The 26,617-nt window shown below is 41.9% G+C and overlaps 2 protein-coding genes across 13 annotated transcripts in view; one reads left to right on the top strand and one right to left on the bottom strand.

The window, feature by feature from the left end:
- The first annotated feature begins 1,462 nt into the window (after positions 1-1,462).
- rcor2 (REST corepressor 2) lies at positions 1,463-20,318 on the top strand. Its single transcript, XM_056369562.1, has 14 exons — positions 1,463-1,786; positions 5,864-5,989; positions 8,692-8,748; positions 10,033-10,113; positions 10,563-10,615; positions 10,812-10,973; positions 11,117-11,241; positions 11,656-11,722; positions 11,979-12,218; positions 12,482-12,559; positions 12,864-12,921; positions 15,715-15,782; positions 16,111-16,272; positions 17,132-20,318. Exons 2-14 carry the CDS (start codon positions 5,866-5,868, stop codon positions 17,483-17,485), a joined length of 1,629 nt encoding a protein of 542 aa, XP_056225537.1. The 5' UTR covers positions 1,463-1,786; positions 5,864-5,865; the 3' UTR covers positions 17,486-20,318.
- Positions 20,319-23,556: 3,238 nt separating this feature from the next.
- The window catches only part of mark2b (MAP/microtubule affinity-regulating kinase 2b), a 50,817-nt gene continuing 47,756 nt past the window's right edge, over positions 23,557-26,617 (bottom strand). For all 12 annotated transcript variants that reach the window (XM_056368791.1, XM_056368792.1, XM_056368796.1 and 9 more), the window contains 2 exons: positions 25,754-25,863; positions 23,557-25,573 (listed from right to left, as the gene is read on the bottom strand). In XM_056368791.1, coding sequence (XP_056224766.1) covers positions 25,224-25,573; positions 25,754-25,863 — 460 coding nt within the window. In that variant the 3' untranslated portion in view covers positions 23,557-25,223. The remainder of the gene's footprint in view (positions 25,574-25,753; positions 25,864-26,617) is intronic.

The raw sequence follows: 26,617 nt of genomic DNA, 5'->3' as shown, positions 1-26,617 counted from the left end.
GGAGTCATCACTGGAGAGAGGAAGTGAGGGGGGTGTGGAAGAGCAGGGGAGGGAGGGGGAGAAATATGAAGGAGGGGAGGAAAGCGGAGGAAGCAAAGGAAATGGATGGGCAAAAAGAAGGGAGGCAGGGGAGAAGAAGAGAAAGGAGGAAAGAGGAGGAGAAACAAAAAAAATCAGACAGAGGGAACAGAAAGAGAAGAGAGAGGAAAGGGGGGAGACTAGGAGGAGAATTAGGGCAGATATTCAGGAGGTGGAAAGAAGGGGAAGGAGGTAAGAGGCAGAAAGTATTGGAGAGGAGAAAGACATAGAGGCAAAAGGAAGGAGATATAAAATAAGTAGGCAAATAGGGGAGGTACAGAGAGGAGCAGGAGGCAGAGGTGTGGAGAGGAAAAGGTGGATGACAAACAAGAGACATCACAGAGGAGATGGAGATAAGGTGGGAGAGGGATAGAACTGGGATGATAAAGAGGAGGTGGGGGAAAATGAGGAGGTGGTGATGCCAGGAGAAAGTAGGGAGAGAAAAAGCTGGAGGAGTATGTAACAGACTGTTACATGTCAGCACCAGGCACTTGTGAAGGTAACAGCAGGCTGTGTGTGTGTGTGCGTGTGTGTGCGTATGCGTGTGTGTGTGTGTGTTATTGTGGGGGTTATTGTGCTTATTGCCAGCATCAGGTGTGAGAAATTCTGCTTCAGCTATCACTGAAAAACACTCCCTATTCTGCTCACACACACACACACACACAGACACACACACACACACACACACACACACACACACACACACACACACACACACACACACACCACACACACACACACACACACACACACACACACACACACACACACACTGTTCTACCTGTGCACTCACACACATATGCACAGACTGATGAACATACACACACATAGAGACACTGGGCAGAACTCTATGAATTGTTCGACATTATAAATAAAAAAATAAATAAGGAAAGTACATTATTATTATTATTTATCTGAGTCATTGACAGGTCATGGGAAAAGTCACGCACGCTCTTGAAGACACGTGCACGCTCTCACACATGCACATTCACACATACACACTGTTCAATTATACCCCACTCTCCTGCCCTTTTCTCCACCATGCATACATCAGTACAAGTCTGGACAGCCTGGCTCAGCACGGAGATGCACAGTTGACGAATCCCTCCGCCGACACACTGGCAAGTAGTCCCAAATTTATGGGATTTTGATAGATGGCAGATTAAGAGTCTAAAACAGAAAGCGTTTCTATGAAATATAACCGCGTCTTCTTTCTCCTGCTATTTCAAGGAGATTAACTGTAAATACTAAGCATTGTGTGAATTACCAGGTATACAGATTAAAAAGATGATTTTGTTTTCACCAAAGCTTTTTATTAAGGGGAGCTAGGAAAAGAATTGGAAGATGTCAAATGACATGTTTAGCAACAACATTTCAAAACCAGGAGTAGGCTACACTTCATAGTTTTGCAGAACTACTTTTTGTCAATCCAAACGGCTGGTTGGGAGAGGCGAACGCATCCGAGCGGACGTCCACCTCACTTTTCTCCGGGTGTTGTCCGGCTCCCCGGCACACACTCGCACTCACGGCTGCTTCCATCTATCCATGCTGTTCACTTCATTGTACTGACTGTGTTCATCAATTAGGCAAGAATTAAGCCGTTTTAGGTTCAGTAGTTATCTTTTAGCACTTCCGAGGGGATTATAAACGGCGACCAGAGGCGCAGATAAGTTTTGAGTGCGGGAAAGCGGAGAGAAACGAAACACAGGTACAGTGTGACTGTTATCTCGACTTCCAACTATTAACGTTACTAATGTAACGCGAGGGTACTAGCCGCAAGCTAACTGGCTAACGTTAGCATCCCAACGACCAACTGGGTTTGAGTTCAGATTGCACTTTGGTGAGCAGTGAATTGTCGCCCGCTTCTTATTGTTCAGCCACCAGAAATTATTTGGGGCGTTCAAAGTGAGGCAGTTTGCAGCTAAAGGTCCTGAAACGGACCGCCAAGTAGAGTTATAATAACCTAGAGAACGAGTTTTTACTCCATGCCAGCAGCAGCAGACAGTAGCGTCAGTAGTAGTAACAGCAACGTAAGCGTGGGGAAAACAAAAGGACTTCAAAGTCTGACACACAGCACACAGATAACTGCTCAGAAAAGCTATGAAAATATTGATTTAGTTAGCAAACATAGCTCACATAAAACGCCTTGCACAAATCCACCACCTCATATTTTTTCTGAGGTTTTATAATGAACTTATTTATTGAAAACCAATATTTTATAATTACATAGGAGTGCTTAAAATTGAGTCCCTATAGTAATATTACAGTATTACCTTTACCAGATACAAAAATGCCACTGTACCTCTGAGACCCATGAGCATACTATTAGTCAGTTAGGACTATTATTGTCAACGTTATTTGTCAGTATGAGTCAAAGATGAGGCATCAAAGAGGAGACGCGTATCAAACTACCCTTTTAGAAATTTATATTGTAGCAAAAAAATAAATGTAATACCTTGCACTTAATAAACAATGATTTATGTTTTCGTCGTTTTGCGTACCATTTTGCACAATAGAATCCGATTTTCCTAATATTGAAGTCAAGTGACAGAAACTTAGAAAAGCTTTCCTTACGCTGGTCAGAGGTAGTGGAAATTAATCAGGCTAGTAGGCACAAGTGGGAGGTTGAGCAATACTTATTACTACAAATAGATCTTGCCTAGCCGAGTTAGCAGTTGTGTATTTTTGTGTTAGCTCGTATAGCTCATAAAAGTTGATTATTCTGGTGGACATCGAGGCTACCGTCGCAGTGTCCGAGGCTACCACAGCCCCCCAAACTCTCCCTGAAAGTGAACCTGGGCGGGATTATACAGCTCTTTCTCCTTGGTAGCTGTAGCTTCAGCGATTTACCAAACTCTAATACATCGGGATAGACTTAAGTGGACAAAGGTGGATCTAGGTTTGGAAGGTGTGATTTTCCAGTGAAGTTAGAGAGGACAGCTGTTGTAGTTTTGGGGGGCACCGGGAGCGACAGACAAAGACCCCCAGAGAGCCTCAGACAGTTGTATTGTCTACCCTGAGTTTGGTATATGTGATTTAATCTCTCGGGCTGTAAAGATTGCCCTCTACCCCCTCCAGCAGCATAACTGCTCATGTTTAATATGAGGGATTGAGCCCGTTTGTCACATAGCTGCGCGTCCCTGCTTTGTTCTGGCTGCATTTCAAGTTAGTAAACTGGAGATGAAGTTGCTGATGTGGTGACGACAGAAAGCAAGTGTTTGCAATTCAAATTCTTTGGACGTAATTGTTGTTTATACCCTGTTCTGTCACAGATATCGATGTCTTTGTTTGTGGTCAACTGTCGTTTGTAACCGCACTGTTTGTGTAGGAGGAAGCAGCTTTGGTGGGATACTTTTTACCGTGTGGAGCTGTGTCCTGAGCTGACCGTCTAGTCTTTTGTGCAACTGTAGGACTCACTGGGTCGGAGATGCAGAGAGAGAGAGAGAGAGAGAGAGAGAGAGAGAGAGGGGAAGAAAACGAGGCTTGGACACGTAATGATATAGCACTGACTGTAGATGACACTTAAAATGAGAGCCCCCTTCATGAAGGAGGGCTCTCATGTTATCCATGGCACGTTTTTTCCACGTTGTTTTTCAGATTCTGCCACTTGTCAGTTGCAGTGTGCAGTTGTGTTTGTGTGTGTGTGTGTGTGTGAGTGAGTGTGAGTGAGTGAGTGTGTGTGTGTGTGTGTGTGTGTGTGTGTGTGAGTGTGTGTGTGTGTGTGTGTGTGTGTGTGTGTGTGTGTGTGTGTGTGTGTGTGTGTGTGTGTAGATGCGTGTTTGACAATTTTTAAGGCTTTCCCTGGCTTTTGGAGGGGTTCACTGTGCCAGTATGGATTTCCTTGACATGTTTAAAGAGGCATATGATGGATTGCAGTTTGATTTTTTGCTATGCATACATGTTCATATTGGAGACTGGAAATGATGCCAGGCTAAAAATAAGACACCACATTTGGACTTCTTAATAGTGTAATTGAATATGCATAGACCTGTTCAATATAGGGTCAGGTCAGGGCAAAACAACATCACTATTTTTGTCTTTTTCGCATACACAAAATTTTACAACTACAGACCATTTTCACTTTAGATTGACCAAAGGAGCTGACCTAATTTTATCTCTACTAATCTGTTGGTCTATAAACATCTGAAAATATTGAAAATACCTATTATGATTTCTGAACGCTCAGGTTAACATGTTGAAACAGCTTGTTTTGTCCAACCAATATTCATAACATAAAACTCAATACATAAAACCAAATATAATTTTTTTCTACCATGGAAGACTAAGACAACCAGCAAATATTCAGATAAATTGTAGCATTTTTGCTTAAAAGAATCGTTTTCTGTCAGTTGAATAATCGATTAATCAACTAATCATTTCAGCTTTGAAAATGTTAGAGTGCTGGAAAAATCTATTTGTTTTTCATTGTCAAAATTTGTCAGATTCACTGTTACTAATATTGCTCTGAACTAATAAGATGTGTTAGTGTTTCTTAGGGCTTATTTTCTTAAATAATCAATTATATTGTTTGGTGTGGTCTATAAAATGTCAAGAATTAGTGTATAATTGCCAATAGCAATGTCTCTTCAAAACCTGAAGATATTTAGTTCATTATCACGTAAGACAAAGAAAAGCAACAAAACTTCAGCAAGAAGCAGAAACAAGGGAACATTTGAGATTTTTGATGAAAAATGACTAAAATTATTAATCAAGTCAGTTATACATAAATTAAAGTTTCTCTATCAATGTCTTAATAAAATTAATTGTTGCTGCTATCAGTTACAGTTATTCACTGGAAGCTGTCAACTCAGCTTTTAGTGCCACAGCCGAACGTTGCCTCATGTTACCTTGCATAAAAATGATTCCAGTTCCATGCAGTGAGGTTTTGGAGAGTTGAAATATGTGAAAAAGAGAGCACTGGTAAGGGATCAGTGCTCTGTGTCAGGTAGAAACCCTGAGTTGAAGTACTGGAAGTTGTATCAGGGAAGAGAAAGTCAGATTGGAGCATCCCTAATTGTTTATCAAAATGATTGCAGATTATTTTCTGTAGATTGATTAGTCATGTTAGCTCTCATGTTAAAACCAAAAACATGTCTTAAACCATGGTCCAGCTCACTAGCACTGTTCTGTTTGTTGGTGGTGCCCCGATGACAGGAGCATGCTTTTAATTAGTCAGAATAACAAAGGAAAAAGTGAATGAGTGATCAACAAACTGAAGAAATGCCTGTGGACTGTGGGTGGTTGTGCTCTTGAGGTCAATGCTTGGCAGAAGAAGATGAGAACTTAACCTTAGCCGGAACCTAGAGATTAGTAACAGATGTGTGTCAGCCAACAAATAAAGGCCATGTTGTGGCATCTTCATCGCCTAATGTCCCACTCAACTGTTGCCAGTGTAAGGTCCTTTTGATTTGAGAGATACCAAGTTATTAAGTGACACTGAGAGCTGTTGAATGATAATGAGGGTCAGGGAGCGATAACTGAGTTGTTGAGTGGATGAACGAAGTTCTCTTATGTATTGTATGTACACCAGTGTTTGGAAAAATAAACTCAGCTCAAGGGAAAATAATGGGAATGCTTCCAGGGTAGCAGCATAAGGTGCTGTTGTACTTTACAAGAGTGAATGAAGTTTTATAGGGTTTCAAGTGAAAACACATAGGAGCCAACTCGTTAAAAACAGAGTTAACTGATAGATTTATGGGATGTTGAATATTGAACAGGGGTGCCAGTGGTGAAACTTAATATTTAAGGTTTGTGTTTTGTTGTTTTGTTTGTTTGTTTTTTGCAGATATGCCCTCAGTGATGGAGCGCTCGGGGGCCGGGGTCCTGTCCAGGAGCAGAGCCAAGACTGTAACCAATGGCAACAGCCAACCACACTCTGAGGAGGAGAGCAGTGATGAAGAGCATGCTCATGGTAGAGATTTTCAACACGTTAAACTGAAGTATATTATACAGAGTTGAATTCTCTCCCTAAGTTGAGAATTGATTTAACATGTATCTACTGTGTTTTCTGATCTAACATGAAGAGTGCACAAAGTGTTCTTAGATGCAGACATTTCCATTGTACAGATACATCATGGCAGCTGTTCCGGTTGCATTCAATGCATTGCTGCAGTGCTTCTTCAGTCCCTGCACACTGCTCTTCTCTGTCGTCCCCTCCTTCTCTCCTCCACCCCCTTCCCACACTCTTCCATCCTTGTCATCCTCTGCCCACATACATCTTTCCTTCCTCCATTTTCTCCTTCACCCACTGACTTGCTGTTGATCTTTTCATTTTATAACTATTATCTCACCCTGCACATGGACCTGGGACACATTTTTAGATCAAACACAGCAGTACAACCGGAATAGTTAGGGATTGTTCTAAAGGCACGTCACTACCCATATTATTGCAACCACCACATTTATCCCCACCTCCACCTCCTCCATCCATCTTCAGTCTTCCATTTCATTTCCTCATTTTCCTCATCAATTGGTCTCATTTCTCCCTCATTTTTCTCTCAGCCAGTGTCTCCTATCCTGCCTCCGTCTTTCTTTCTACCCATTTTTCTTTCATCTTTTCTGTTCCCCTTCCTGCCTCTCCCCACCCATTTCTTACCATCTACTCCAGTTTCTATCACCCCCTTCTCCTCTCTTCCTGTCCTCTGTCCCTGTGGAAACAGTAATCTGTCTCTTCCTCCTTCTGGTCTGCTTCCTTGCTCCACTTGTAGTCTCTCTTCGTTCCTTGCTATCCACCCTCTGTCCATCTCTTCTGATTCTCGCTAGCTTCACCACAGCACTAATTACTTAATGTCTGCCATCCACTATCACACTTCCTGTGTGGGTTTATTTAATTTGGATGTTCTCATGATAAAAATATCACAGGTAGTGATACTTTCACGTCATATGCTATTTCTGAATTTTAATTGTTCTCTTGTGTAAAGAGACAAGTTATATGCTGTGACTGAGAGCTTCCTGCTGTCATGGTAGAACCAAACAAAAGCCCAAATAAGTAGAACAATATATTAAGTATAGCAAGCAATTCTTGATCTTATAAAACCATTAGAGCCATTGTAATTCAGATTTTTGATTAAAGGAAGTCTCTATTTGTGGAAGTTGTCATCCAAATGTGTTTTCCATCCTTGACCTGAAAATGTTTGCAGGCAGTGTGTTTCTTAACATGAGTACTTCAGAATTGTTTGCGCTGTTTAAAACTAATTACATATCCTCAGGGTTTCCTGCAGTGTTTTATGTCCATGCCTTGTAGAGAGCTGTTGAATTCCACTGTACCAGTGTTAATTTTGTTAATGAAAACTATGACAAAAAATATTCGACAATGACCTGTTTTTCACAAAATACAGACTAAAACTAAATAAAAAGTAACCTTTCAAAACAAGAACTATGATGAAATATATTACGTTTGTTAACAAATAAAAACTAAACAATAATGTGAAAGACGGACAAATGGACATGTTTTAATGCAAAGTACAACAACCTGCAGGCCTCATGGGAGCAAACACTATATCTTCTGATTAGTAAAACAGTTTCCTCCACAGTTCAGACGGTGATTTAGCTGCTTTATCTGTTGCACTATTAACAATAAGAAACACCTTGCAAAGTTATGTGTCTGTCAGTAATGTTATCTGATGTTACCTGTTCTTGGAAGAAACCGATTTATGGAATAAATTCATCCACAATCCACTGAGAATTAGACAAGTAAGTTCCAGGCTTAATTTCAGCGGTCCATCTAAATCGTCCTCTAGATGTTTGCTAAACAAAGATCACAGTATTGATGTTAAGCTACAATATAATGTCTTCTCTCAAACTAAAACTAGAAAATGAAGAGTATTTTAGTGACCAGATGAGTGAATCCAGCTTGTGAGTGACTCACTGCTCTGCAGTGAACAGCACAGGTAGCTGCAGTAACACCATGTTAACAGGAACAACAGCACTATCTTAGATTACAGAGATCTGTTTAAACCGACAGAGTTTGGAAATGCTAACTGGATTGGGACATGTAGACCTTGCGAGACACCTGTAACTATGGTAACTGGACTCAATGATGGCAACAGCTTTAGCCTCAAAATGCATAAATAACAATAATGAGTGTATGATGAAAATGAGATGGCGCTGACTAAAACTAGACTAAAGCTTAACAAAAATCAAATTTGACTAAAACTAATAAACATTTCAAGACTTTGCTTAAGTTAACACTGCACTGTACACCTTACAAGAAAATGATTTAGCTGATACAGTATTTTGTCATTGAGAAGAAATTAATTGGATGAAACTTCAGTTCTCTGAGTTCATGTGTAGTTGTCTAACGGACTTTGATATTGTAGAGGCAGAGACTTGATTCGGTAAACCAATACCGAAGCCCATTAGATGGCTTAGCACATCCACAATAGAAGATGCTTATCATAATCTGTTGTTTATTCTGTCGCCCTATAGATGGCTCTCCTCCTGTCTGATCTGATATCCTCCTTCTTATGATCCAGTCTATCCAGCTCTGCAACTACTAGTGAAATTTCTGCCTTGTTACTTGAATACTAGTCCCCCATCCCCTTTACCACACTTTATCTATCTCTCTTTGAAATACTTTATAAAGTCATGTTCATCTTGTGTCTCCTTCTACAGACAGTATGATCAGAGTGGGAGGAGATTACCAGGCTCAGATCCCAGAGTTCAAACCAGGTAAGCTGGCATAGAGGAAAGAATGGGAGAAAGGGAAATGACAGAGAAATAAAAAGTGAGTTCATCAGAGAGAGAGGGGGAGGAAATCAGGGCTGAGAAGGAGACATAGAGGTGACTATAGGACATTGAAATGGAGGAAGGAGGGGAATGCAGATGATGAGAGAAATGAAGGTCAAATGACCAGTGTTACTGTGGAAATCCAGGAAAATGGAGAGGGGAAGTAGAACTAGCAAAATGTCTGAAATGATATCTCTCTGTCTCCCTGTTTTCTTCCAGATGTTTTACCCTACCTGCTTAAATGTTAGATCACAGTTTACACAGTTTAATATGGGAATAAAATTCATCTCATGGTAATAATTTTCAGTTACTCAGTCATTCAGGCAGCACAGAATAAGGTGGGGAAGTGCAACAAAAGTTAGAAAGAAATTCTGGCAAAATTAATGGGATTAAGTGACGCAACAATAATTACTGACTAATGGGAACCGCAGAAATTGTGACATTTAACACAGGACTGATACTTCCTCCACACAGCTCAGATTGACAGGTTTACATGAATGCTTAATTCATGTATCAAGGTATCTGTGTATTAAAGGTATCTGTGTATTAAAGGCCTTAAATGAATCCAATAAAGATGAAGTAGAAGTCTTAAAAGTTAGAAAATGTGTTAGATAATTAGAATTGCTTGCAACACCGCACAGTCAAGGTCTCTGAGGTGGGTGTGAAGTCTTTGTTTAATAAATTAAAGGGTTAGCTCTGCAATATTTAAACCCTTTATTTTATTTATCATATCTGCTTCGGTAAACACAAATGGACCTCAACTATTTTTTCTTACATTTCACAAAAAACGTTGGATTAGAGTAAAGTTAGAAAAGGTTTAAAGATTATGAAGCAGTGCTTAGTGAGATACACTGATGACTGGTATGAGAAGTAGAAGTAAAATGGCTGAACAGTGGGAAAACAACTACCATAATATCCAGAGAGAAAGAAGAAGTTGCCCCACAACAATCACATTGCACCAGAGGAAGATAGGAGCAGTTAGACCTACCTCCCTCTTATTGTCTTCTGGCACGTCACTGTCTCCTCCTCGCCTTTCTTCCTAATGAAGATGGAGCCAAAGATGTAGTGTAGGCAGGATAAAACATGCAAAGAAGAGGGAGGAAGAAAGTAAAAGTTAATAAAAGGCACAAATAACTGATGTGACTGAGCGAAAGAGACTCAAATGTAAGTGTAAGCTCTATGTCTCGATCTAGTGTCTGAAACTGTCTGCTTTTGTTTTCATTATAGACAGTCCAACCCGCTACAATGAAAAGGACCAGAGGAGCATGTTGGTGTGGTGTCCCAACAGTCAGCTGTCTGATGCAATGTGTAAGCCACACACACACACACACACACACACACACACACACACACACACACACACACACACACACACACACACACACACACACACACACACACACACAGACCTTACCTCAGATTCACTGGTACAAGCTTAACAACTTGACCTTCAGTTTAGTGACTATATGCTGACAGAGGAATATAGTAATTAAAACCTTCATTCTGTCTGTTTATGTGCACTTTCTCTTCACCTCCATCTTTCTTCTCTCTCCTTCATTTATGCAAATTCTTTTTCCTTAAATCTTGACCTTCTCTACCTGGTTTTCCTGTGCAACCCTCCCCAAAATGCTATTACCTCGTACTATACTCCACTGCCTTTCTTCTCTTTTTGTTGCTCTCTTTCTCTTCATTTCTCCTTCTCTTACTGATCTTTACCCCCTCTTACTTCCTTTTAAACCCATTTTCTCTTCTTCTAGTGGATGAGTACATCCTGATGGCTAAAGAGAAACATGGGTACAACATGGAGCAGGTTAGTTTCATCTTTCCATATTTTTCTTTAAAACTTAAACGACATAGATAGTGGTATATTTAAAAGGTCTAGCCTAATATCACCTACATTTTACAGCAGCTTAACTTTTTTTTACCTGTGTTTGTCTTTTTTTGCTCCCTCCTATGACACACTCCCCCATTTCTTCGCCATCCCTCTGTCCTCACCGCTCCATCAGGCCCTGGGCATGTTGTTGTGGCACAAACACGACGTGGAACGCTCACTGGCCGACCTCGCCAACTTCACCCCCTTCCCAGACGAGTGGACGGTCGAGGATAAAGTGCTGTTTGAACAGGCCTTCAGCTTCCACGGCAAGAGCTTCCATCGCATCCAGCAGATGGTGAGAGACTGGGAAGATACCACATACGCACACACGCACAAACACGCACACCCCAGTATATTTAGTATAGGAATTGCTGTCATTTCATTTCATTTTTTGATAATTTAATACTCAATTTATTGATTGTCTGTGTTTGTGTGTAGCTTCCAGACAAGCTGATCTCCAGTTTGGTAAAGTACTACTACAGCTGGAAGAAGACCAGGACCAGGACCTCAGTCATGGACCGACAGGCCAGGAGGCTGGTCAGCAAGAGAGAGAAAGATGACAGGCATGAGAAACCATGAAACTTTAATAATAACCCCAGGGGGAAACAGAGAATGAAGGGAGAGGAGAAGGCTGGGATGAGTAGAGGGATGGACTGAGGGAAGAGTGACTATTAGAGGAAGGACTGAGGAAAGGAAACTTTAAGTTCTCCCAGAAACTACTCACCTGAGATCTGACATTTACAAAACGCTTTTGTTAAATGACACTTGATAAGCATGTCATCCTGGGGAAACAAGAGCCTCATGAATATAAATGAGATCCTTTTGATATTATTTCTTGTCATTTTCAGCTGACATTTTTGAGCATTTCAGGAATAATTTTGGATTATATCAAACATAGTTTTAATTTAGACAGCTGGATGTGGACAAAGCCGAAGCATGGGTGTGTTTAGTTTAATTTCTTCTTCTTTTTCTTGCAGTAATGATGAGCTGGAGGAAGGAGACCCTGGCAGTGACAGTGACTTTGAGATTGACAACAAGAAAGAGGTGAGGAATGAAAAACTTAATAGTATTTGTTTGACTGACAGACTGTGTGTGAATGCTTATATAAACACACTTTAGTTTTTAGTCATGACTTGCCTGAGGAAATCAGTCCAACCAAATCAATGCTCGCTATATCCTTCAATTTCTGCTTCATTTATTATGCATAAATGTAACGCTGCCGTCGTGTTGATGTTGTAAAAATGTAATAATGTGCCTGAAGCTCATTTCTAATATTTGTGTGATTCCTCTGTCGACCAAGGCAGTGAAACAGAACCCCAGCAGCACCAGCTCTGACAAGGCCACGCCCAGTCGCTCTGGGCCGATAAAGAAGGAAAGCATCGGGGCTCAGTACCGCCACCACCCGCTCAGAGCCCGCCGCAGGCCACCCAAAGGCATGCACCTGGACCAGGGAGACATCATGTCCCTGTCAGCCTCTCACGATGCTGGGGTGCTAACTGTACGACAGCTGGACACACAGTTGGTGTCACTCAAGAGACAAGTATGTTTTTAATCTGGCCTTTTTCTTTGGTCATCCGATTGACTGGAAAGTGTAAATGCACTTAAAATACACAGAGGGACTTATAAGATCTACTGTTACTGGTCACATTTTAAAACTGCATCAGCAACAGCAAGACTTGTGACACACTATGTTTATGTATTTTGAGCTACAGCTTTTTGTTATAACAGCATCAGTGCTACCAGTCAGAAAACTTACTTACCACACTGTCCCCTCTCTTTCTGTCCCTCCACTCTTTCTCTCAGGTTCAGTCTATTAAACAGAACAACAGTAGTGTGAAACAGAGTCTAAATGAAGGTGTTGATGGGTTCAAACCTGCAGAGGTAAATCTTTTTTTCTTTCTACATTTTCCTTCCTTTACATCCACCATCTATCCCTGCTTTGATCTTTGTTTCCTGCCTGTCTTCACTTTTCTCCGTCCCTGATCTCTCCAGTTTGTCCCTCTCCTCTTTCAGTTATTCACTCTGCCCTTCCCCAACTCCAGATATTATTTCACCCCTTGTGGGACTGAGATTAGTCTTAATCTACTCTTTGCTCTCTTGCTGTCATTTTCCCCTCTCTCTCCTCTTCTTTCTGACCACCCACTTTACCCCCCTCACGCTCTAATCTCTCCCGACTCTCTCCCAGCCTGCCCCTAAGATGAACTCTCGTTGGACCACAGAGGAGCAGCTCCTGGCTGTGCAGGGTGAGTGAAGGCTGCAGCATCATCTTCCTTCCCCTCCTACAGGTCACCTCATGTTACTAGCTCTCCTCTTTCTGCCTCACATTCACAGGCAGAAGTCAGATTGTTGGACACATTCATATTCATATTGTCCACACACAGGAACTGTCTGTACTGCATGTGTTAGTATTGTATACATACATACATTGCATACAGTGTCTCTCCTGAATTATTGCACCATCCATCCATTGCCTCCACCCCAGGAACTTCTGCAGTGTTTTGACTGGAGAAATCAGTGACTTACATTTTGCCAATAATATTAATATTAGGATTGATTAGAACTAAAAATGTTTATTTAGGTTAAAAACAAGACTATAAGTTATTTGATGTAGTTCTTTACTGGTATAAAGAGAGATAAGAGGAACAGTTTGGGAACGAGAGCTGAAGAACAAAACTTAATTTGCTCTTTGATTCAACGCTTTTATGTTCTAAAGCAGAAATCAATAACAGAGACACTCAGCAGATCATCTTTGGAGACAGTATGTCTCCGTTGCATTCCTTCATCATATCTCCTAAAACATCTGAGAAATAATGTGAGAACAATGTGTCATTACCTGGTCTGTGAAAATAGCATTTAGTTTTTAAATCTATTACCTGACTAATTTACCTAATTTGCATTGTTTCCATGATGCCATGGAAATAAAAACAAGTTGTTTGCTGATGTAGTTGCTGTGTTCAGTCTCCATGGTTTGTTAGAACCAGAGCTATTAGGTCATATTAGGTCTTAGTGCTTCGCTTGTGATAATCTGATGCAGCTGGAATACATAGGAGCTACTGGGGTTCAGATTCCATCTGTAACGAGAGTGAATTAAAGCTATAGGAGGTGTAAAGCTGCTTCTGTTCCAGCTCAGTGTCCACAGCACTTTGTCAGTTAGACACACACACTTGTCGTATAGAGGGGCATTCAGAGGATTCATGGCTCATGAGGGTGGGTATTATTTGTTGCTATGGACACTAGGGTTGTCACGATACCAAATTTCTGTTTCGATACCGATACCAATATGTATTTCGATACTTTTCGATACTTTGATACTTTTTGTAAAAAATATTTCATTATATTATGTATTGCCTTAATGGGTTATTTAAATATTTAAAGAATGTAATTTAATTTTTAAAAATATATTTTTTAATGTATTTATTAACCATGGACATGTTTTAGCTCTCTGTTTGCAGGCTACTGTAGGTTTACTACTGGGCTGGGAGGGGCTTTGTACTTCTTTCATTGACATTACAGTGCAGTGAACAGGTGAACAACATTATCACCTGTCGTTCTTGACTGAAGTCTCGGAACAAGTCCGCATGGTTGTCCTTTAAATGTTTCGACAGGTTTGAAGTGTTGGCTCCTTCTGCGAGACACACTTTGTAGCACCGCTTGCACTGCGGTGCCTCTGGGTTCAGTGGCTCGCCTTTATCGTTCGGTTTGAACCCGAAATATTTCCACACCGAACTTCGGGCCCCTATTTTGACCACAAGTACGGGCTTTTCTGCAGCTGCCATCTCTATCTACGGTATATTCTTCAACCCGCTCCGTCTGTCTAAGACGCGACCTTTCGTTTCTCTCTCCTCCTCAGTCTAAACATGCGAGTGCGCGTGGGACGCGGCTTACATCCTCTCGGGCAACTACGTCACACTCGCTGGCCTCGCTGTGCTTAAAGAGACAGGCTCCAATTTACCAATTCATTTGCATTCAATAAAATGAAATAAAAGTACCGTTTGTTTTTAAATGCCGGTATAGTACCGTTTTCAAAACTCTAGTATCGCGGTACTATACTGGTACCGGTATACCGTGCAACCCTAATGGACACACAGTTCTGCCTGCCGTGGCACCCAACAGCATGAATGGGTGTTAAGATCTGAATGACTGATTTTATAATTGCATTTACTTGCAATTATGACCAGATGTTATGGTTATAAAACACATTGAATCTAATTATTATTATCATCATTATGGCTATATTTTCAATGACACTGATCCCTGTTTAGAAATAATGCAGTGATTTACATGAATGCATTTGAGTAGTTGATGATGTTGAATCTGATGTCTGTGGTGACGGTGGTTGAGCAAATGTCTCAGTCAAATCTCAAATATGATGAAGTCTATTTTGCTCTTTGGTTCAGCAGGTAGAAGGAGAGTGTTGTGTCTGTTGTATCCGAAAACCCTGGCAGTTTGAGCAAAGTTTAAATTATTCATAAGAACAGTAACTCATTCATGGAACATGAAGGTAAATAATTCTCATAATTGCCAATAAACAATTAAAGATTAGATCAGTTTGAGAACCACTGAGTTAATTTAGTGCGAAAACATAGAAGTTACAGGAGAAGAGACTTAAACCTCTAGTACTAATCCACTAGTCAGGTAAAATTAAGATTAGATAAGAAAACTCTCCTCTTTCCTTTCCCTCAGCAGCTGCAGGCAGTGTGCCATCCCCAACAACTGCAGCTGTGCAGTGCAAACAGTAGACGAAAGCACGGGCTGAAAGATATGAATGTGTGAAATGATGTGAGTGTGAAGCAGGTCAGGCCTGTAAAAGAGCAGGTGCACTCAGTCAGCTGACCTCAGATGAAGGTTAACAGAAAACACGCATCAACACGCCAGCTCACTCTACATTCACTCTTCTGTTTCCTCTGATACACACTGCACCATTTCTCTGAAACACACAAAGCAAGCAGCTGTTCCTGCAGCTCTTTAAGGGCAATGAAATGAGTGACGCATAGACACAACATTAACCTGATGTTTTTCCTCTGTCCCCTCTCCAGCTATCCGTCGTTACGGTAAAGACTTTGCAGCCATTGCAGAGGTGATAGGGACGAAGACACCAGCTCAGGTGAGCATCATCTTTCTCAGGTGTTGAACTTGGGGAAAGATTTATGAAGATCACTTTTCTCATCTCCTGTTGTGACCTCAGTCTCACCCTCCACCCTGCAGTTTACTCTGAGTGAGCTGCCTATCAGCTTTTCATCTCTTTTGCAATTTCTCCTTCATCCCTATGTCTAGATAAGCATTTTTCTTTATAGGATAACTATAATCTCCATTATTCCTCCTTTCATTTGTCTTCTGCCCTCCATTCTCAGCGTCCATGTCCTTGAATGCCGCACAACTTTATCTCCTCCATCATTTCTTCTCTAACTCTCCATCTTTCTCCTTCGGTTCAGGTGAGTTCGTTCTTCGTGAGCTATCGACGCAGGTTCAACCTGGACGAGGTGCTGAGGGAGTGGGCGGCCGAGCAGGTGGCCACCAGCCGAGACCAGAGAGACCCCAGGAGGAGCGGCGAGGAGATTGCAGCAGCTACAGATGGAGGCGCAGAGGAGGACGAGGTGAGGCCTGATCTGGACACTGTAGTTCTTAACAAACAGGAGGAAACTGAGCATTTGTTGGGGGACTATTTTCAGCCGCGGATTAATACACAGTTGATGAACTAGAAGGTATCTGGGGCGGCAGGAAGGTGTATGTGGGACTAATTGAAAATAACTTACAGTGTGTAATGAACATGTCACCATTACATCAGTGTGTTTTAAGATGTATGGATGGATAAGATGCATCAGGTCATACTTAGGATCAGATCATTGTTGGTTTGGATCTTTTTATGGAATTTATCACTAAGAAAAATATAGATCAAGTTTATCCCTTATTAGTAAATATTATATTTTGTAAAAACTGTAACAGTTTAGCAATGAATGATGTAGACACAACATGGCTGTTCAGTGTCTTCAGTCCGTACTTAGCTGTCACACAATACAATATAAAATTGAGTCAAAGAGAAACTTTAAAGTTAGGAGGTAAAACTCCACGTTGTTATCAGAACCAACACTTTCCAGGACTCGGCTTCTTCAGAGCTTCAGATCCTCGTTGAACCGTTTTATCTGTTCTATATGACTAATGTGAAATGTATCCATCATATGTGATGAGAGTGTTTGACAGAAGGAGCAGGTGGTTGTAATATTTAGTTGTCCTCTCTGGCGTCTGCTGGGGTTTAAAGCTGAACATGTGTCTCCTCGTCATCTGTCTCTTTTTACTTTTTCCCTCTGATTCCTTGATGTTTCTGTCTCCACCTTCTCTCTTGTCTTTTCCCACAACTGCATCCAACTGTCTTTCTCCTTATCTTGTTTGGTTGCCTGCTGATTGTCCTCCCCCTCCTAACCTCCTCCTTCACCTCTGTCTCCTCCCTCCCCTCAGGTCAAAATGGAGGACTCTCCCTCAGACGCTGCTGGCAGCTCCTCTCCCCCCTCTTCAACCCAGACCCCATCTTCTCTCTCCCAGCCTCCTCCGCTGCTGCGCCCAGCGCCTCCCTCGGCTCCCCCCAGCCTCCTCCGTCAGCCTCCTCCTCTCCAGACACGCCCGCTCCAGAACCGCGCGCCACACAACCACCCGCCACCTCCGCTCATCCGGCCCGCAGTGACTTCCTCCTCTTCCTCCACCGGGGGCTCCAGCCTCAGGGCTTCTCCTCCCAGCTCCTCCTCCACCACTGCGGCAGGGCAGATGCCTCCGTCGCTGGTCGGGCTCAAAGTGGAGCAGTCCAACTCGCACTGATGACACACACATGTATGAAAATAGGGGTAGAAACACACACACACAAACACACACAAATGAGCTTTCAGTCAAACACAATGCTTTCTCTCTTCTCAGAGAAAATTCCTGTAACTCTATCGCTCCTAACCTTCGCTCCTGAGACCATTACGCATCACATGACCACATGATCGATTGAACACGCTCAGGTCCCTATGGTGACGTCACAGCTCGTAAAATGTGGCAGGAAGAGTGTGAGGGCCCCTCAACAAGTCCACTTTGTAAGGCAGTGAACCCCTTTACTGTACTGACAAACACCTACCTCCAGACCATAGTTCTCTAGTGTCACACACACACACACACACACACACACACACACACACACACACACACACACACACACACACACACACACACACACACACACACACACACACACACACACACAACATGCTGGGAACAAAAGGAATACAATCCCTGAACACAACAAAGAGACACTGGATCATCAAGCTGTTGAAGAAAGCCATGACCACAGAGAGAAAACCCACCTGCTCGTCTCCATGGCAACTGTTGAACATCTGGATTGCGGAGGAGTGTGGTTGAACACACTTACACACACACACAAAATATATATATATATATATATATATATATATATATATATCTGTACTGTAGGTGCGACCGGGCGGGTATCAAGTCATCCAAACAGCCTTCAGGAAAAACAAATGATGAATTAAACGAGGGAAAGAAAAGGTGAGAATGGAGGGAGAGTTGCCCACATCTGAGCCAAACCTGCTCCTCCTGAGAGGTCGTGTAGATTAGAAAATCGGAATCGAAAATTAGAAAAACAGGCGGAAACGTGAAGAAATCCACCTTTTCATTCGATCTTTGCTTTAAAACTTGGCCCCTCAAAGAGGAGCGAGAAGGTACAAAGAAACCGAGCTTTGTATTCAAAGCTGTGAGTTTCTTTCTTTGGCTTTTAATAGTTGAAATTGTTGGTTCAGATTTGGGCAAAAATGGAAAAAGAAGAGCAGGAGATCACAGCTCTCTCTTCTCTCATAGCCATGTATTACTAGTATTTACTGGAGTGATGTTTTTCTTTTTTTTGACTAGACTTAAAGGTGAGCCCTAGATAGACAGTTAGTTACTGTAAGTAGTTTAGATAGTGCATACTTTATTATTATTATGGTGATAATTATTGACTCAGCACTAAGGAGAAAGGGAGCCTTTTAACACGTGTGGTTGGACTGTGTCTCACATTTCAACAGGACATTTTGCCACAGTTTATTTTCACTCGCCCAGTGCTATGTCGCTTACTTCTGAGGAACATTTCCAGTCGTCAACCCCAAACACTGGTCGACACATTGGCTCCTGTGTGTGATATGATGGGATGACTCTCTGACCTCCTACAGATTTGTGTACACTGAAAAAGAAAAAAATGTTCTGCCAAAGTCTGTTATTGCTTTAAAAGCACACTGTTTGTCCATGTCTCCAGTTGGCTGTTTTACAGTGTTGGCTACTTGCTACATGTTAGACACAAGAGTGCGACATCACTTTCATGTCCAGAGTTAACTAGATGGCAAGACTCTGTACAGTCGTTATGAAGCTACCACCAGCAGCCGGCTAACTTAGCTTAGCACAATGGAAACAGCAGCTCCCCTGGTTCTATCCAAAGGTAACAAAGTCTGCCTAACAACACCTCTAACGCTGCAGTCAACACATTTCTTTTGTTTACTTTGTACAAAAACAAGTTTACTTTTTTTGTGGCTGGACTATTTCTGCTTCTTTCCATGAGTCCCTGGTTAGCTGGTTGCCAGGCAACTCGTCCCGACCAAGAAATAGTCCAGCACCTGCTAAACCCTAAAACGAATGGTTGTGGTTTTGACACTTTAAGGATTAAACATGAAATACAACATGTGAATTTGTGGGTTTTAGAGGAGCTGGTGGGAGGATTCATTACCTCTGGACAGAGGCAGCCGGAGTGTTTCCAGTCTTTGTGCTGGTGGAAGCATCACTTAACATAAAGACATGTCAGAGTGAAGTTCTCTATCTGCTCTATCTACTATTCATATAGGTCAACGTTTCTGTAGGAGACACAAAATGTCAGTGGTTGTTTGAGATGATTCAGTTCAGTATTCTGTTCGTCAGCACATGGTAGGAATTTACAAAGACGTGATGACAGCTCTGTGACGCCCTGTGAGTCGAGTCAAGGCAGCTTTCTCTGTGGTAGTCAAAAGTCCTGTCCTGTCCAGGCACAGAGCAAGGAGGCCTGAGAGGTCAAAGGGCATCTGCAGGAAGTTTCTGCTGTAACATTAACCCGTCGATTAATTTAGACGGTGAACTGTCAGGAAATGCTGCGTTTTCCTTCCCAGCCCTGCCACAGTCAAGTTTCTGCCTCCTAAGGTTTGATATCAGGCAACTTCACGAACAAATGTAGATGACTGAACAACATTTTCCATGGTACTTTCATTTTTCTTTTTTTTCTTTTTCTTTTTTTAGACATAACCTGTTGGTGTCATGCTGAATCTAGCCTCCCCTCACATTCCAGTTGTTTGTCTTTCACTGCCTTCTGAGTCATGTATGAACCTTTGTTTAAACTGTGTTTCACATCACCTGCTTTTGTTAGAAGAGGCCTCCAGTGTCGACTTGAGCGCAGCACTGAGAGGGAATGGAAGCAGCCTGTCGTCACTACATTTGGCTTTAACGTGGCTTGCCTTTAGACTTTGCTTGGACTTGTTTTCTTTGTTTCAAAAACTGCTTGTGTGTACTGTATGTGAGAAGTTGTTTACATTGTGGAAACTGAACTGTTTGTGTTTGACGGATGTTTTTTTTTTTTTAGAATAAAGAAATGACCAAATATCAATTTGTCAGTCATTCATTTTGAAAGTTTATCGAATATTGATTTTTTTTTTTTTTACTCAATCTGAGCTGTAATATTGACCTAATTTACACTGAGTGGCTAGTGTGCAACTGCATTGTGTGCGCTTCATGTGCACATCATCTGTTCCCAAATGCCAAATCTTGTCAAAACACCATCTGTTGACTCCCAACAGGTTGGACCACCTGCAGCTCCCACATTCCTGAGCGGGGCTGGAGACACTACCTGTGCACCAGCCAGGGAATCGGCCTGTTTACTGTCGACAAACAAACAAACTGTGAGCAGAGAGGAGTTGAAATTATAAAGTTTAAAGGTGCACAAAAACTTAAACATAAAGTTAAACATAAACCGGTGCTTATGAGATGGTACACAGTTATTGAAAGTTTCTTCTCATTAGGTCAAAGAAGGAACACCCCAGCATTGGCTGCATCAACAACTTTTTTTTTTTTTTAGGAAACTGGCAGGAAATAAAGCTCATAGAGAATCCTGTCTGACACGTCTGCAAGTTTTTAACAATTTGATCATTAAGATAAATAATGTGGCTGTTCACAAAGGCAGATTATCAACCAGGCAAAGCAGTGACCCCGAGTCAACTCCGATTTCATCTGAAGGTTATCCTGTCTTGTAGACGAGCCAAACTTGTCTGAGATTTTAATACATTCATTGTTTTACTTTATGTTGTGCATATTCTTAAATAGTGTGTTTAATCAAATTACCACTAACTAACTGACACACCTGGGGGCAGGTGGTGGTATTTTATTGTGAAAGAATGGCTAAAACGAAAGTTTTGATTTTCATTATTGATGAATCTGCAGATTATTTTCTTTATTAAGCGATTCATTGTTTGGTCAGAGCTGACATCAAATGGCTTATTATACGACTGGTCATCCTTAACCTAAATTATTTATTTACTACAGTGAGGCAAGTAAAAGCAACAAACATTCATATTTTTGGGATTTTTGCTTAAAAAAAAAAAACTTGATTCATTTATTATCACAATAAAGAAAAAATAATAAAGAAGGACAAGTGATCAGTGTGTAGTTTCCGATCTGACGCCCTCTGTCTCAAAGACTTTGTGAGGAGCCAGAAGTTGGTAGTAACTCTTACCTGCTGGGTCAGTAGGCGCCTGGAATATGTTTATGCAGCCGTTGTTGCTCAGAATGATTGATGCTGAGTCACATTGAGTCTAGACTCTATATCTCCTTTAAAAGATCCTACACCGGAGTTCCTGTTAGGAGTGTGAGATTGTCTGATATTGTTAAACACACACACACACACACACATACAAAAACAACAACGGTAATATGTATAATATTCACGCAAAAATACTTTTTACACACCTGGAAGTAGTTTTCATTCACTTACAAACTTCAACACCTGCACAGGGAATGATTGAGTTTCTCTCACAGCGCCCCCTTGTGCATATCTGAGGCACCAGCAGATGCAAACTGGGCATGTGAACTTCATTATACTGAACCTAAAACACAACCACTGTTCATTTCAACTTTCAGCATGTGAGAAATACATGGTCAGCAGTACTGTGGTAGACAGATTGGATATGGATAAATAGTTGAACAAAAAACAAATCAACTCAAGAGCCATTTAGCTGCTGTTCTGGAGCTTTCAGTCATATCACTTGATCTCCATCTGCCGGTGTAGGTTTCAACATCCTTGAAGAAAATAATGGAGCTCTGAACAGTTTCTCTGCTAACTTAAGATAATGTGCTGATGAAGGTCATGTGACATGATTGAAATCTCCAGAACTACAAAATGAATCTTTGGTGAGTTTGCCGAGTCAACTGCTTTTTCCAATGAACTTTGAACTGCATGCTCAAAAACATGCAATCACAAAAAAAAAAAAAAAATTTTCAAACTTCTGACAAATTCAAAGTTTTTCAGATAGCTCAGTATAAATTATTTTATTTTGAAGGCTGTAAAGGTGCTACAGCTGTTTTTTTCAGTTTTATTTAGCATGTTAAAATGTAAACAGGAGTGACTGACGTGAGTTAACCCGGGTTAATTCTGACTCATGGGCATAACAGAGGTCTGGCATCGGATCAGAAGATCAAGTGAAATGACTGAGAACCTTACAACAGCTACTAAACGGACTTGAAGGAGAGAATTTTTCCTTGGAGAGCAGGTTATGTAACTTCACACTTTCATCTTGCTTCTCATATAATGGATTTCAGAGTCACACTATCATTATATCATTGTTTTTATTACTATCATTGTAATTTTTCATCATTTTGTCTTTGCACAAAAAAAAAACAAACAAACAAATAATACATTTTTCAGGAGTTGATCACCCCTCCCGACCCCAAAAACCCACCACTACAGTTACAGTTTGCTCAAAACACATTTAAAATCAATGTAAATTACAGCAATGTAAAACGAAATAATGTAAAATAAAATCAACCCTGAAAGAGATAATATAACAGCAACAGCCAGAATAATAATTAGAATCCAATACCCAGCACCTTAATACAATGATCAACTTTTAAAGAAAAATCTGACGTATTAAAAACTGAAAGAAAATAACGACAGTGAGTCATCGTGAAAGAAAGAAAGAAAAGTGTTAAGTTAGGTACAACCAGCTGACGGGACTCAGTCGTGCCCCCGTTCTCTGACCCCACGCACGTGTGTTTTTTCTTCTGTTGTGACAAACTGGAGGATCAAAACGCACTGGGAGAGAGGGAGAGAGAAAAGGAAGCGACTTCTTCTGGTTTGTGGTTTTGAACGCGAACATGTGCTCTGATATGAAAAATGTTTTGACAACGAAGTCTTTCCTGCTTTCTGTCTCCGCTTCAAGCCATTCTGGACCGATATGGCCTAAAAAAAAAAATCTAGCAAAAAATAAAAAGACATGAAAAATAAAAATGGGCAAAAAAAAAATGGAGCAGTAGTCGTCACCACCACCATCATCAACATCATTAAATACATCGAGAACTCCTGCACTTTGGGGGGTTTTGTGTTTGATCCGATACACTACGAGCTGTGTTTGGATGTTAAATGTGTGTGTGTTAAAGGTGCACTACACCGAAAAGGCAGCAATGATATGATCCGACATGACCCCTCACACCCCCCACCCCCCCTGTCCCTCCCTCCCTCCCAAAACAAATCCTAATCTGTACAAACCCAAAATTTTCAACGACACAAAAATATATTATCAAATCAAAACTAGCAGAAGAAAATAATTCACCATTCGTTGTCGTCGTCGTTTCTTTTTGTTTCTTTTTTTTTTTTTTTTTTTTTTTTTCAGTGATCTTTTATAATTAATTCACACACACACATACTGTTTGTTACATACTCCAATGACACCTTTTTGTTGTGTGTTTGCTCTTTGGGAACGTGTAGCAGAGAGCGTGATGAGGGAAGGAAACGAAAAACAAAAAGAAAAGAAAAAAAAGAAGAAGAAGAGAAATGCGTCGGTTCAGGGTTGACATTCTGGATATGAAGGCGTGAAGCCAACCAAAGTGATACCAACATTTCAAAAACAAAACATACAAATTAACTCATCATCATTGGAGCATTTATGTGCAGACATATGCAACAAAAACAAACCCCAAATTTAATTCTTCAAAGAAAGGCAACATGAAATCCATCAACAGCCCCGTCCGCGAACTGTCCTTCCCTCCCCAGGTTCCAATATGCCCCCCTTTTCCAGTGCACAACTCTTTTTAAAAGCCTTAAAATAAGAAGAAACTAAATAAAAAATAACAAGTACGGACTCAAAGTTGCAGCCCGTATGATCAATGATGACATCAAGTCTTAACTGGCCTCCTCGGACTCGATGGCGCGAGAGAAATTAAAAATGAGGAAGAAAAAGGGAGTGATGAGGTGAAAAGATGGATGTGTTTGTGCTGAATTCAGTCTGAAATTAGAGGAAGAGAGGGAGGTGAAGAGTGTGAGTGTGTACGTGTGTGTGTGCATGTGAGGGGAGGAGGGATGTGGTGGAAGGATGGATCAAAAGTTAATTTCAGGGCGGGAGGGGAGGTTTGGGCGGGCAGGTGGAGGGTGGAGAGGGTCCTTTAACCAACGACAGCAGAGTTTGTCCATCCAGAAAACATGTGTCGCTGTGTGTGTGTGTGTGTGTGTGTGTGTGTGTGTGTGTGTGTTAATGTGTGTGATAGTGGGCTTCAGCAGCCAAAGTCCTGGCTCAGTTGGAGTCCATTCAGTTTTGGAGGAACAATCAGAACAAATTCAATCAAAACTCTTTTGAGTTTTCCAGCAAAATAAGGCTCCAAACTTTCTGTCAATCGTTCAGAGAGAAAGTAGAGCGTTTTTTTTTTTTTTCAGCATTCCTCCGCTTTCTTTGTCCTCCATCCAACCCCCATTTTCACCCGGTGTCCCCCCTCCCTACCCCAAAAGACCTGGCAGCAGAACCGTGCAGAGAAACGGAATAAATAGCAGGAAGAAGTGACAGGAGTGGTCAAAGTGATCAAAGTGTGACTCCTAAAAAACAGAGGGAGCAGATCGGACATGCAGAAGAGTGGAACGTCTAAGTAGAACGTGACAAAAAAACAAACAAAAAAACAAAACAAAAAGAACCCCAGCAGGATGAGAAGACCTCGGTCTGTAAGTACTTCACAACTCAGAGCAGATCAGCTCAGAGTTTCTACTCGCAGGGCCTCAAGAACTGAAGGAACAAAACTTCTAGAAAAGGAGAACGTTTTCTAGTCTCAGAGAACCAATAGCCCTACGTCAGACCTTTGTCCAGATAACAATCGTGTTATTTTTAAAGTGATCCCACCCTTTAGCTTACCTCCTGACCTCCACAGTGCCCCCACCCCACCTACAGCATCATCTTCATCCTCGCTATCACCCCCTTCATCCTCCCACCTCCTCCACCCTTTAATCTCATCTCTCCTCACTGCTCCTCCGCACTCACAGTTTGAGCTCGTTGGCAATCTTTGAGGCAATGTTCTTGAAGGCGATGGACGTGCCCGAGATCCGCTTGAAGCGCACGCCGTTGAGGGAGAGCCGCGGCAGCTTGCACACCTCCATCTCCCACTGGACGAAGTCGTCGCGCGCCGGGTTGCCCGAGACGCACAGCAGCATGTAGCGCTCGCGCAGCTCGTACTCGCAGCTGTTGGAGTCGAGCACCTTGCGGATCTCGCGCATCATCTCCATGGGCTCCATGGACGACGTGGTCTTCATGGACCAGGTGAAGCGCAGCGAGCGGGGCTTGGCCGAGTCCTTCTGGCTGGCGATGGCCGGAGGAGTGCCGGTGCCACCTGCGGGAGAGGAGGGGGTGAAAGATGAGCAATAAAGAAGCAGGACGGAGGAAGGATGGAAGGAATCGAATTTAAAACCATGAGAGGGGATGAACTTTAGAAACATTTCAATATAATCAAGTCTAGGATGTTGATATTAAATGAGTGTTCACAAAATACTGCACGTGACCTACGACCTACCGGTGTTTCCAGATCCTGGTGAGGAGTTGTTCTCATCGTTGTTGGAAGAGGAGGAGAGAACGCCACCGGATGTCTTTTCCGACTTGTCCACTGTACTGCTCAGCATGGACCTGAATGAAGGGGTGGGAGGGTGGAGGAGAAGGAGGAAAGAGAATGAAAGAAAGGACGGATAAAGAGGAAATAAGAGAAGAGGGTAGGAGGTGAAAAAGAGAGGGAGAGGTGGGGAGAAGGAAGGATGAGGGTGGAAGTAAACAGGCAAGAGGGAAGAAGAAATGAGCAGAGAGAAAAAGAGGAAACGTGTCAGAATTGTTTTAAAAGGTAGAGACAAAAAAAGGGGGGCGGAAAGGAGAGGAAGGATTGAGAGGAAGAGAGAGATGATGAGGTTTTGGAATTTAATGAAGACAAAAAGCAAAATAATTTTAAGTACCCCTGTGTGTGTTTGTGTGTTCACATGTCTCAGATCACAAAGATGTGTATGAATTTATATGAGAGTGTGTTTGTGAGCATTTCATGTGTACTTGCACACAAACACACATTTGGGTACTTGGGTTCTGATTTCCCCCCTCCCCCCCCCTCTCTCTCTCACACACACACACACACACACACACACACACCACCATGCAGGTCAACCTCCACACCATCACTAACTCTCTGGGATGCTACCATTCACTGCTAATCTCCTGTCCCCTGATTGGTTAAACCGCTATCACCATCACCAACCAATTATACATCCCAGCTCCGCCCCCCTCTCCCAGCCATTCACAACAAGCTCAGAGATCATCTACTGATTGGCTCCAGTCTACTGATTGGCAGGCGGTTTTGGTAGAGCCTGGGGGTTTGTGGGGGATTTTTCGGTTTTTCGGG

Source organism: Seriola aureovittata, chromosome 23 (genome assembly GCF_021018895.1).
Source record: "Seriola aureovittata isolate HTS-2021-v1 ecotype China chromosome 23, ASM2101889v1, whole genome shotgun sequence".
NCBI lineage: Eukaryota > Metazoa > Chordata > Actinopteri > Carangiformes > Carangidae > Seriola > Seriola aureovittata.
The sequence above is the reverse complement of the archived record's forward strand: the minus strand, read 5'-3'. Positions and strand labels throughout refer to the sequence as shown.

Coding starts and splice junctions, on each gene's coding strand:
- rcor2 (XM_056369562.1), top strand. CDS start 5,866: ATGCCCTCAGTGATGGAGCGCTCGGGGGCCGGGGTCCTGTCCAGGAGC. Junction 8,749..10,032: donor GATCCCAGAGTTCAAACCAG/GTAAGCTGGCAT, acceptor TTTTCATTATAG/ACAGTCCAACCCGCTACAAT. Junction 12,560..12,863: donor ATGGGTTCAAACCTGCAGAG/GTAAATCTTTTT, acceptor ACTCTCTCCCAG/CCTGCCCCTAAGATGAACTC.